The sequence below is a fragment of the Prinia subflava genome, chromosome 6 (genome assembly GCF_021018805.1).
Source record: "Prinia subflava isolate CZ2003 ecotype Zambia chromosome 6, Cam_Psub_1.2, whole genome shotgun sequence".
NCBI lineage: Eukaryota > Metazoa > Chordata > Aves > Passeriformes > Cisticolidae > Prinia > Prinia subflava.
This window is the reverse complement of record NC_086252.1, coordinates 25139707-25153188: the sequence shown is the minus strand read 5'-3', so window position 1 is coordinate 25153188 and position 13482 is coordinate 25139707. Positions and strand designations below refer to the sequence as shown.

The window sequence follows — 13482 nt, the reverse complement described above, 5'->3', positions numbered from 1 at the left end:
AATCTGATTTCAGGGAAACAGAGCTCACCTGGTGCAGTCCATAAAGCAGCTGCAGACATTCAGATCTCATTCCTGGCAAACCTCAGCAAATTTTTAATACCAGTCAAACACTGTGATTACTGGCTATCAAGCGTATTTGTGCAGCTTATACAATTACAGTAGAGCCAAATTCATGAAAAGATTGTAGCAATCCATTGTGCTACATCTCCTAAAGAATTGGATGCATTCTCTCCTGTCTGTATAGACTGTTGTTGGGTTTTAATATGACACTCAGCAGTGTAAGGTCTGAAACAGTTAGTCATGTGCAGATGTTTATTGCTGTAAAAAAATCACCAAAAATTACAGAAAACCTAAAAGAAAAATCCCATACCCCTACCAAAAAAAACCAAAACAATAACAACCCCCCCCAAAAAAAAAAAAAAAAAAAAACACCAAACAAAAACCACCAAAAAAACCCCACACAACAACAACAAAAAAAACCACCACAACCCAACCTCGACCAATAAAATTATTTTTGAATAGACTTTTATATACTTGTTCTAGTTTCAAAGGAGTGGAATTTGCCATTTGAGAAGAGTCCTGACCCCGGAGAGGCTGTGAGATACCTCCACTACTGCTTACCATCTTGTAATTTTATTACAAGGAGACATCAGTGTTTGATAAGCAAAGCCAAAACTGCACCATCCTGAAGAATTTCCAGAGTACATTATAGGCACTGGCAAAGGAATAAATTAGGAAAGCACAAAGTAGCAATGCATTAATGATGAAAATTGCCAAATTTCTTTGATATAACAGAAGGATTTAAAGAGATGTAAAGGTGCCATTATACAAATCTGTATAGAGTACCTTCCTTGCACAAAAGGAGATGAATGGATTGACATCCACAATTTCTTTGTAGTGCAGGTGGTGGCCCAGAGGTAGGTCTGATGACCAGTCGGCCAAAAATATTTATAAATAATAGATATTTCTCAGCAGTTTGCCAGAGAGAGTAGAAGTTCAGAGTCACTAACAGGTGTAGCTCTGGTGCACTGTTAAAACATTGCTCTACAATAATTATCAGTAATACCACAGCAACCCACTAGTGCAAATACAAGTTTCTTTTTCTAAGTGAACTGTACAAAAAGAATACTCCAGACAACAAGAGCCAAATTGTAAGGCGGTTCAATAGCTGAGTACAGGAAGGGAATGTTTATGAATGTGAGTGAATACATGTGGGCTACCACAACATGGAATGTGTAATTAAACCATTCACTTCTCTTTGCTGTGCCAGATCATAATTGTGTGGTTCTGACTTTCAAATTAGAGTTTTGGTGTACATATGTGCCACTAATGTTCCTGCTTTACTGACACACTTCACATCCTTCCTGCTGCAGATAGTAAGGATGTGATAGTAAGCTGGAGGTCAAACTTGCAAACTGCAGAATGTTCAGTAGTCAACATCATGAGTAAATACCAAAATTTACGTGACAAGAGATGGATGAAACTGAAATAAGTTTCCTATAATAGACTTGAAAAAGAGAAAGGAAGAGTAAAGGAAAGGAGACAACAAACATTCGAAAGAGCAGCAGAGGGTGAAAGGTTTAGAGGGCAACCTAAAGTGATGGAGGAGTTGACACTGTCTGGTCCCATTTTCCTCCCAAATATGAACACAGACCTGTTTCAGGGAACAGAAGTCCAGTAGTAGTGGCATGGAATTCCTGGGAATAATGGTGAGTATTGTAGCTATTATACAAAACCTCCTTCCAATCCACATAAAGCCACCAAACCATAAAGAAGGGAGGAGTTATGCCATCAGCCCGAGCCAACCAAAACACATTTATGTGACTTAAAAGATAAATATTTTCTCCTATTTGTACAACCTACCAGTATATGTATTTATCAGACATCTTAACACTGACTTGGAAACATACTCAAGAGTTCTTTAAATTTAAACAATGAGGTTTGTCCTAGCCTGTTGGTCCTTGGAGTCTGAAAATATATTTTATGTAACAAGTCAGTTGGGACTTTTGTTATTCCAAACAAGTTGGAACACATGTCCCTTCACAGCAGACATGCTTCAGTTTTAGTTAACTTTTGCTATGTAATGGGATTACAGTGTAAACTCAACTTGGTTTATTGATAATTTAGATTATGTATTATTTTTGGATAATTTGTCTTCAAACTCGCAGTCCTGCTGTTCTGTCAGTCTAGACCCCCTAATGGTCTCATTAATTGTACTTTGTTACCTTCGTTTAGTTATTTCTAAATCCAATTTAAACTTGCCCTCCTCTTTGCATGAACTCTGACAAAGTTCAGTCAAAGCTCTTTGTGTCAATACAATTGGTATTCAGAGTCAATGGTTACATTATCATCTTACCAGGAATTCTGTTTTCTTAGAATTATTCTTACCTTTCAGCAGTCTTGGCTATATCTGGTTTGTAATTATTTGAACATAATTTCATGATATCCAGTATAATAAATATTGTACTGTATGTTTTACGTAACTGTTGAAATAGCTACAAGTTTAAATAATTTATAAGTATAATTTATGGACATAAGAGATTTGATGGGAGGTATTTAACTTGGCCCAAGTAACACCTTCAGCTAAGACTACACAGATACGCTCTTGAGAACATTTGCAAAGAAAAGCTGAAAAAGGGCCGTGCTGTCAGAAATGTAACCAAAAATTTTCAGTGAAAAAGCCATATAGTTAGTCATAATTTTTGCCTTTTCTCACTGTCCTCAAACCCATCTTCTGAAAGATCCTAACGATGCCTTAAGTTTTTAATGATGCCCAAGGCATCACTTTAAGTTACTCTTTTGGAATTTTAAATGCTTTCTGAATTCCTGTTTTTTCCTGGAAACAGGACAAATTTGAACTTCGCAGGCTAAATACTAATTGAATATTGTACAAAAAGAAGGTATTTAAATCAGAATAAGTCAATGCTGCTGTGACTTACTGTTCAGCCCTTAATAAAAACCCCACCAATCAACTGTAAAGAATTCGGTTCTACTTGCAGAGTTCTTATAGATTTAGATCCTTGTCCTGTGCCTCTTAGGGCATATGACACTAAGTTGTACTGAGTACCACTTGCCTTGAAGTCCAGAGCTTTTAAACACACGAAGTATGGCATTATGAAATATGACTATCAGGAAGGCACAAGGAGACAAAGAAACAGAAACTGGCTGTAGCTGGGTGCTTTGGTGAGCTGTGACACTGTGAAATTGCCACCCCATCATCACTGTGCCCTTTTAGTCTAGAATGCCATTTTAATCAATAGCAGCACCCTTCAAGCATTGACATCTTCTCACGGACACTTGCCGGTTTGCCACAAGAAGGGCACATGAACACAAGCTTCAATATTGTAGCCTATCAGAAGCACAAACAGAAAATATGTAAAAAAGACAATTCCTGAAGAAGATTAAGTCTTTTTAGTGTGGAATTCAGACTAAAGAGGGGTCCAGGGAACAGAGAAAAAGCTTTTCTTCCAGCAAGGAAAACTGAATTACATCCAAGAAAATCACACCTCCTCTATCCACAGACTTCCAAGAAATGATTTACTTACCCGAGTTCACCTGCCTCTAGCATTGCTCATAATCTGAATCACAGCTCTGCCACACTATCTGTTCTTTTGTAGACAATGAAGTTTCCTAGAGGGCTGGGATTACAGATCTGGAGCTGTCTGCTGTGACCCTTGGGTGCATTGCCAGAGTGCAGGGGTACTGAGGGGCCAGCAGGACAGAAGCTCCAGGAGCCAGCACTTCCTCAGTGACCGACCTGCCCGACCCTGTTATGGTGCAGCAGCAACTCAGCCGTAGTGAGCAAATGCACCAGTCTGCCACTTGCTGCTACAGCCTGGAGTAACAGCAGGCAGTAATTACCACTTAATCTTATCAACATAATGAATTCTAAACTTTGAATACCAAGATGCTATCACTGATGCATGGAGTCATTCATACCTCGTAAAATTAGTGTGCTTTTCTTGATGCTGAATGTACTGCATCCCACACAGACATTACTGAGAGGAGTGAGATCATTAGTCACAATTTACTGCACATGAACTACAGCGGTCCTAAATCCAGCTACTACTAGTGATCCCACAATTCCAAAAAAAGGAATCAGTATTAAGCCATTTGCATTTAGTAGGTTGTTGTGGACTTTCTCAAGTTTATGAAGGGTGGAGAGTAGTTTCAAAGCAATTCATAATGCTTTTTAGGAGAGAATTATGAGAGGGATACTGCCCGACTTGCTAAACTATACCTCTGCCACAGGCCCCTCCTGTTATACTAAATTACCATTTTGCTACTAACTGTTGCCATTAGAGCTGGTCCAAACTACTATTAGAAGTAAATGGTGCTTTAAATTGGGGAGAGGAAATCAGCACCAGAATATTGCACAATTACCTCTTCTGTATAAGCCACTCAAGCACTACCATGGCTGGTTCCAGGTTGTGAGGCAGAAGACTCAACACAAGAGAAAGAATCAAGTGTTACAGGGTAGGGCTTCTAGCCTAGACAAAGTTTAAACTGAAGCAGATCAGTTCCCTTTTTAAAAATTACCTGATTCTGGTACAGAGACCAAAACCAAGCACCATCTGTTCTCAATTATTAAATGCTTACAATATTTCTACATTCTCAATTTGTGAATTCATGCTAGTAAGAAAGAGATTTCAGTATTCTTCTGAAGCACATTTGCCATACAACCAAAGAACAGCCGTACCATGCATGCTTCTATCAGCATGGTAAACTTTTATGCCAACCTATTTTCAACCAACCAAAGCTCTTCAAACAACCAGTGAAATAACATCTCAATAGGATACCAAGTAGCATGTTACATTATTAAACAGATGTTACTTAAAAAACATTCTTCTGCCTCAAACCACCACCATTTCTCCTATCGTTTTCTAGAATTACAATGCAGTCTTCATTAAAAAAAAACAAACTCAGGAATCTTTCTTTCACACATTCTTCCAACTCACCTTGTAAGAAGTCAAAATGCTTTTTGATTCAGTAATAACTTCTGTGGTGACAGTGGACTGTTTAGCAGTTACAAAGGTTTTATTGCATGGTTAATAAATAGAATATAAATAACAAGAGAAATAGCTTTTATCTGAGCAACTTCTCAACAGTAGCATGAAAAATTAGGAAAATGAACACAGAATTCATTTGTATTTACCACTAATGCTTTCCTTGAGTTTCCTTTGGAGACAGAGCCCCTCTTTCTTCTGGTCTTCAAACTAAAGTATTTCTGGCCAATTCGTTAGAATTTTAATACAGGTAAAGTCACAAGTATAAATTAGCTCTTAGTTTAAAAATATAATGTAAAGTGCTCCTCTCAGGATTTGTTCACCTCATTGAATGATTTTATTTAAGCATTTTGAAAAACAGTATATTGTTGAGCAGACATAAGAATCAGATAAATAATATTACATCAGTACAAACTTCATTTACAAAACCTTTTCAGGACTCTTCTGAAAAAGTATTTTCAGCTGATAAAAATAAAATCTATTAATTACCCTGAAAACCAGACAAGTACTTCTCTTGAATGAAGTGGCCCATATGCTTCTGCCATCTGACCATGAGGAAATGAGGGCATAAGACAAGGAGCACAGTGCCACACAAAAAAACTATGTGCTGTAACATATTTGTATCTTAAAGTTTCTAAAAATATTTTCATGGTAGGATTTAGTCCCTTCTTTGCTTTCCCATTCACCTATGAGAGCACATACATCGGTAAGTAAACACGTGGCTATACAGATGCATATAAAAGAGTCTTTCAAAGGACCTGTGATAAATTCAACTCCACCTTTTCAGTTACAGAACAGGTACGTGGATGCAGAGCTCCAGCAGGACGGCCACGGGAGGGCCGTCACTTGCGGAAGCGCTTGAACAGGGGGTGGATGTGTTTGTTGGAAGCAGCCTTGCTCCGCGAGGAGTGGTACTCCATGTACACCGTGTCATCTGCCCCGGACATGGAGCTCATGGTGCCTGTGCGACGCGACACCTGCAAGTCCAAGGAGCATGGGCACATGCTTAGTGTGTCATCAGAGGTTTTAGAACATTTTCATTGCACATAACTTACAAGATTTACTTCAAATTCTCTAACAATAGACCTATTACCTTCTCCTTCAAATATGATGGAGAAGGACATGAATTCCATGTTTAACTTCTTCCGAGTGCCCAACAAGTGAATTATTCCAATAGCTAAAGTCTGATGAAGATTAAAAAAATAAATCTGTTCTCTAATGTTTTACAAAGATACCAGGCCGTCAATGACAACATCACATTTAGAACTGGATGGAAATAAAACAGCTCAGTTCTATCCCACCTGTGATCATCCTTTTCAAAGAATTCTTCATTACCTGAGCTGACTTTGAACCGTATTCTCCAGCAACTACTTCCTCCTCAGCATCCAGGTCAGACGCTTGCAGGACTTTCTGGAGAAGCTGCTGCTGCTCTTCTTTGGTTGAAAATGAAAGTTCTTCTTCTTCCATGCCTGCCAGCTTTGTGATTACCTAAGGAACAGAGCACACTATGAAGTGAGGGCTCTTCCTCCTCACAGTTAGCTACTCAAAACCAAGACAAGTATGTCTGATTCCATATCCTTTTGGAACTGCCTTCAACTTCTATTAATGGTTGGAAAAACCTCCCACTACAGATAGCACAGATGCATATAAAATCTTGCTTAGTGATGTACATATGCATGCACATACATCCCTTGTTATATTCTAGCTGGAAATGCAAAAGACAAATCTTTGGAGGAGCAGGGGGGAAGGAAAAGAAGAACAAAAAGCTCTGGCCAGAGCATATCAGCTAAACACTGTTTACACCAAAAACCTTACCAAAGGTACATGTAACTCAGATACATATTCAACTTACTGCAAGGTTAGTGCCATGCTGTAGGCTCTAGATTTGTCTAGTTTAAAAACCAGTATTTTACATTTAACAGAAATAATCCACTAGCCCTGCAGAGACTTAGAATTTTAGCAAGAAGCATTCAGGACAATGGGGAAAAAACCCTAACAAATTCAGATGTAGAGCTGTTGTGAGACAGTGCAGCAACCTGCAACAGAGCATCAGCCACTGAGCAAAAGGACTCTTCCAGCCTTTGAGTAATTAAACACTGGGTAACTTCAGTTAGGTTTGTTCTCCTTGGAATTCTCAGTAACTCCTCTGGTAACTGAGGGTGCAGGCACATGTGATCTACTGGCAATGAAGTGCCATGGGCTCCATCAGCTGACAAACCTCCTATTCTGAAGAACTGAAAAGTTCTCAAGCTTCTGTTGTAAAGCTTTACAACAGACAGTATTAAACACTGTAAATAATGTTTAAGGTAAAAGAAATCCATATTAGCTGCCAAGTACCATTATTTTTAAATGGGGTAAGGAAACACTGGAATGAATAATCAGTGCTGTGGCTGTTATTTGTGGGAATTTCTAGTATGAAAAACGATGTTTTCCTGAGAAAATGTCCAAGCCTGAAGAATCCACTCATGGAAGGAATCAGTCCTACGTGGCTAAAGGAACATTACGGTACTCCTTGTTTATTTAAGAGCATACAAGCTATGGTCATTTCAAAAATAAAGAAAAAGAAGTCACAAAAATCCATTTTAAATTGCATTTGTCTGTTTCCAGCTCTGGTTGCAAAACAGTGCTAGCATGATTCATAGAATGGAAAGAATTCCCACTACATCATCTTTTAAGCTGTCCAAATGATGCTCTGGTTAAAAGTTACCCCCAGTTCTTTAATATACAGAGCTCTTCTGCTACTGGTTTAAAATTTAGTATATCCTACATTTGGTCTCTAAATAAAAAAATACAGGAGCAAAGAAAACTGGTTAGCTAACCAAAAAAAAAAAAAATCAAATCAGCTAGCAGCACACTCCAAGCACTAAATTGTAATAAGGCTGATATTTAAGAAGCAAAGATAAGATATGTGGATTTAGCAAAAACATTCCTTCAGTTCTCTTTTTGTGGAAAGGCAGAGAATAAAGCTGTTGAGAGATGGCAAGAAGAAAGTAAGTCCCCAACCAAAAGTGAAAACTGTTACCATTTTAAACTAGCAACGAATTTTTAGTTATTTAGGAACACAAATTCTGAGGAACAGGACATTAGCACTGAAATAATTACCTAACGAAGAGGTAGAGTCTCTGTATTTGGAATATTAAGAAGACAGACATCTACTGGGAATGGCATACACACAGCTCATCCTTGCTTGGAATGAAGAAACACAATAGATGTTTTTTTGGAAGTTTCTTTCAGCCCTATTATTCTTTGATGCCAGCTATGACTAAGTTTGGCAAACATAAGAAAATAGATATTCTAATGTTTTGTTTCTAATCTGCAAATAAAGAACATTCCAGTACTGGTCAGCAAAAATGTTGCTCCAGACACTCAGCTGGCCACTTGCACTGCTTTTGTCCCACATTACACCGAAGCTCCTAGGACTAAGAGCTCCTTCCTTGCAAAATGAAATCCCTCTATTTTAATCTCTTTCTTAGTTCTAGAATCCAGGGCATTCAAATATAAGTAAAGAATTGCTCTTCTCTTCCTGGCCACAGCCACACAGATGCATTTGCTGTAATCAGTTGCAGCTTAGTACTGATCTACAGCTTTGTTGAAACACATTCACTACAAAGGGAAACAAAATTTTCACCTATACAAGACCATGACAGGTCTGTTTCTTTTGAAGAGCTCTTTAGTGGGCTGCTCTTTCCAGAGCCATCATTTGCCCCAGCCCAGTGGTTCAGGGGGATGTCCCATACCGGTGCCTGATGCAGACAAGCTCTTGAACAGCCAGATGTAGGAGGCTTATTTTTCATTCTCCTCAGCACTGCTTCTCATTGGAAATGCTTCTAATCAGAGCAGTAAGCTTCAGTTTTTCAAAGGAATAATTTACTTAAACCCAAGAGCTACCTTTATACTCTGCTGCCCTAGAGCCTAAGAGATGAGCATACAGGGCAATCCATCCTTTACAAGAAAAATAAATGAGATACACTATGAAATCGATAATATAGAGGTTTATATATAAAGGTTATCCTTTGGTTATCTTTGGAAGAAGATAACATAGCGAAATACTGGTCTGAGACTGAAGCTCTTTGGAGATTGTCACTTCTTAAGTTTTGCAAGTTGTCCAAACTGCTGCTGCCCACTCTGACAACACCCAACAGTACTCTATGCAGCGCCAGTGGGATCCTGTATAATGGGAGGCCTCACAGATGGACAATGACAAACCAACCCCAAAGGAACCTGCACTGCACTCTGCACAGTGCCTGGCTTCAAGTTACAACACTTACCTTTCCTGAAGCTGTACAAAGCTACTTGTATCTGCTCTCACAGTGATAGAGGTGATAAAATAACACCAGAGCAGTTCTTGGTTGCAAGAAAAACCTTCATTAATGCATTCCACAACCGGAATTCTCAAGTACTGGACTGAATACTAACATTAAACAATATGAAAATTACATTCTTAGGCCTCAGGCATAACAAATAGAAGGGATGAGTTACCTTGAAGCTATAACCTTGATCTACAAGAAACCGTTGCCGTTTTGTTGAATATGCCATTTCCTGAGTGTCTTGGGATACAAGGGAATAAAAAAAGGCATTGTATTCCTCTGCAACCATGCCTAGGAGACAAAAGCACCCAGTGATCAGTTTCATTTGGAACACTGCAACAAAGAACAACCAAGGAATAAATTCTGAAAACAGGTACTTAAGTAACTTGTCCCCACAAAAAGTATTTGCATTGTTTTGCTGCACCCAGACCTGGGTAAACTGATTGACACAGCATGGAAACTCTCATTTTTGTTACTAATAATTTGAGGATAGGTGAAAACACAAAAACAGAAAAGGAAATGTAGACTAACACAATTACACAGGTGCTCTACAAAGAATCTGCTGCTTTATTCTAGTAGGTAAGGTGAAAGACAATTTTTTGTCTATTATGTCAAGAAGTGAAAAGTCAAGAGCAAGTCATGATGCAGTGCATGTCAAAAAAGTTTAACAGAAAAAGACAAAGGCAAAGTTTTATCCATGTGAACTAGAGATGGCAGTGGTTTTGAATTTAAAAGGGGAAACAAAGATACTTAGCTAAGAATTCATAGCACTATCTGAAGACCAGCACACACCAGGCCGTGTATAAATTTTTTTTTTACACCTACAGTCCTTAAGGTCTGTTACCCTGGTAACTGGGTTCTCTTTTAGAACCCAGAGTTTCACTAAGACTTTGTCAATTCACTCACATGGGTTTTGTTTGCATTTTCAAACAAAGCCTTACCTGTAACAAGCATAAACTGCACATAAAACAAGTGTGTGCAGAGCTTAAGTCTGAGTAGAAAGTATTTTGAGAGTAATTGTTCTAAACAAAAAAAAAAATCCTTTAGGCCATATTTTATATAAACACACTAGTCAAAAACCAAATCAAAATTTTAAAAGCAAGTAATCTAAGTATCAAACCCCTGATTTCTAGAGGCTTGCTTCTTAGGATGATACTATGATTCTTCATAAACAATTTCATGTTGAAGAAAATACCAAGGAATGAAAAAGTGAGGTAACTGCCAAAGAACAGAAAGTCAGTTTTCTTTCAGATTTTTTTGTCCTTTGGAAGTTTTCTCATCACTAAGTTTACTGACCCAGAAGATGCTTTATTTTCATTCACTGGTATATTCTCTTTGACTAAAACAGAATGCAAGCACAGTATAAATCAACCTCATGAACATCCAGTTTTTCCTGCTCTAGGATCCAAGGCCCAGAGCCCTACCACCACCTCCTTTACCTTTTTTGGCTCTCAGCACTCGTCCCAGTCTTTGAGCCTCCTGCCTTCGTGACCCACCATGGGATGAAATCTGAATGAGGACATTGGCTTCTGGCAGATCAAAGGACGTGTCTCCTACCTGCAACAGAGCAGCACCCTCTGAGCAGCCTCTTATTTCCACATTTCCCAGCCAACCTAAATACAAAGCACAGCTTTCTTTGTGAGCTGCGATACGAAGATGTCAAATGCACACCACACACATGCAGCTGACTCTGAGAAGTTCACTGCAAAGACAGGCACAAGGACACAGTGAATGTACTCCCTCACCTTGGAAATGAAAATAGTGTTGATTTTTGGATTGTGCTTGAAGTTTTGCAGAATTTGCATTCTTTCCCCCTGGGCAGTAGGACCATAGATATAGGGTCTGAAAAGAACATGACATATACAAATGAAATAAATTCAAGATTTCTCACTCTTTTCTTATGTAGGACATATTTGAGCAGATATGAAAACAAACTAGATTCTGGTACAGATTTCAGTTTACTTTTAGCTTGTTTGGCTCTTCATGGCAGCTGCCCAGGGGTTTGTGGAAACCTCTGCAGCAACCCAGTCAGCCACAAAGAAATTCTGACAGTTACAAATGCTTTGCAATTACGTGCACCAGTGAAGCTGCATATCAACAGACTGAATACATTTGTTAAGCCTACATGAAAGACTGAAGGCGGCTGTTAAAAGAGATTTTTTTTCCTCAAATGTACTGAGTTAGCACATTTACAGCTGCAACCTTTGCTTCTTGTTTAAACACTTGAAAATACAGGCTTCTCTATCAAGGATACGCTGGGTATCACAAATGGGCTGCTGGGTGCTGTTCTGGGAAAATTATTATTGCTTTTAAAGCTAACCTCTTGCCCCTTCTAATACATTTTGGGCCTACTGAAATGAGAAAAAGGCTTCAAACATTTCATGAGCAGCTCACAGTGACACTTCACCTACAGTTTCTAATGTTTGACAATGAATTACGTGGAACATTTAATGTCTCAGTCCCAAAGGCTCACATAAACTCTCAGTCACCCACAAACTCATGAGTAACTTGGACTGCTATGAATTTTCCAGTGTCTGGCTGTTTTATTTCTGCCTAAGAAGAGTTAAAAAACCAAAAATCTAAAAAGAGCAAACCCCACACAAAAACAGTGAGCTGCATGCAGGACAGCACTGCCACTGCTTTGTCATCTCTTGCACTACTTTTCCAAATGCTGGTTACCAAACATCTTCAAACAATAGGAGTTAAGTTTTCCCATTACTGTTTTGTTCACATTTCCATAAATTATTTCTAACACAAGGAACCAAGCTCAAATTTTCCACTTAGTATTGCACATACATGAGTGGTGGCTGAACATAAACGTGGCAGTGCATAGGACCAAGGTTTTCTATTCTTCTAAACTAATCCCTGTGCACTGCCTCCTCTTGCTTTCTTTACTACAAACTTTATTCTAGGGTTTCTTACCAAACAATCCTAGTCACCTCTAATCTAATTCTTCTATTTAGTGTATTTAAGCAGACTTCTAAGAAAAAACAGCTAAAAAATGAAAGTGGCAAATGAGTCAATTCTGACAAAAACCCTTCATTATTCAATTAGTAGCATTCAGTAATATTTTAAGTCTCATTTTTAATTTCATGTAGTATTTAAATTGTGAAGTTAAATGGCAGATTTACACTGAAACTAGAGCATTTTTGAACCTTCCTCTTCTTGAGACCACCAAGAAGGCATTCAAATACATTTTGTATTAAGAACAGATTAATCCTTAACTCCTGGCTATCAATCCTTCATTCTAGCTTACCCAGATCCTACTGGACAGCGATTCACTAGCATTCCTGAATACTTTACTGAACCTAGAACATTAAGTGCTAAATGGATTCTTTTTTTAATGACTCATTTTCCTCACTGCAAAACGACATTTGAGGGATTTGCAAAGATAGATTCCTGTCCCATTAACTGATATAATGGACAAAACCACAGAGGCACAGTCCTTCAGAAACAATGATTTAAATATATTCCCAACACCAGTAAAGCCAGCCAGTACATGAGCTATGCTATACTGGATGACAGACTCATGACAAAGGGAAAGCTGGCCAAGCAAATTTGGATTCTCTGGCCCCAAAAATTGCAGTCAAAGTAATTCCTGGCATGTGCATGGTCTTTCCATGATGCTTCCCCACTACCAAGGGCAAGGGTTAGTTAAGGGAGGCGCCAGCAGAGGCAGCTGGAGCGTGGCCACCTCTCCCCCACGGAAGGGCAGGGGGAGCTGCACACAGCCACAGCACTCCTGCTGTGCCCACAGGGCTGCTCGCTCCTCCACACATGGAATTCCTGCCCTGCACAAACCAACAGTTCCCTTAGCCTGCTCACAGCAAACTGATACAAAACTCTCTGGTTAAAACAACGGCTCCCTCACCTTTGTCCAGCACTGCAAACCTCCTCTCCTTCTGAGAGTGACAGCTGGAAAACCGGGAGCTCCATAAGTGACACGAGAATTCACTCCAGAATATAAAAAGAGGCCACTTACTATTTCTTCAGCTGGTTTTCCTGCCACGCTTCCACAGTACCTACCCCACTTAAACCTGCTATGCTCTGTGGCATCCCCCCCCTCCCAGCGTCGCCTGTGCTAAAGCCTTTGTCTGTGGTGCACTGAACACTGCTAGAGACATTCCAGAGGCATCATTACAGCTAATCTCTGTCCAGACAGATTAAAA

The 13482-nt window shown here is 39.1% G+C and overlaps 1 protein-coding gene across 2 annotated transcripts in view; it reads right to left on the bottom strand.

Annotated features, from left to right (window-relative positions):
* Positions 1-5018: 5018 nt before the first annotated feature.
* ERCC3 (ERCC excision repair 3, TFIIH core complex helicase subunit) overlaps positions 5019-13482 on the bottom strand; it is a 387208-nt gene continuing 378744 nt past the window's right edge. Inside the window, exons 12-16 of one of the 2 annotated variants that reach the window (XM_063400807.1) lie at positions 11059-11155; positions 10753-10870; positions 9486-9604; positions 6342-6494; positions 5019-5983 (exon numbers count right to left, since the gene is read on the bottom strand). In XM_063400807.1, the coding sequence (XP_063256877.1) occupies positions 5849-5983; positions 6342-6494; positions 9486-9604; positions 10753-10870; positions 11059-11155 (622 nt within the window). In that variant the 3' untranslated portion in view covers positions 5019-5848. Of the gene's footprint in view, positions 5984-6341; positions 6495-9485; positions 9607-10752; positions 10871-11058; positions 11156-13482 lie in introns of those variants that run through there. The other variant, XM_063400808.1, reaches the window with a different exon arrangement.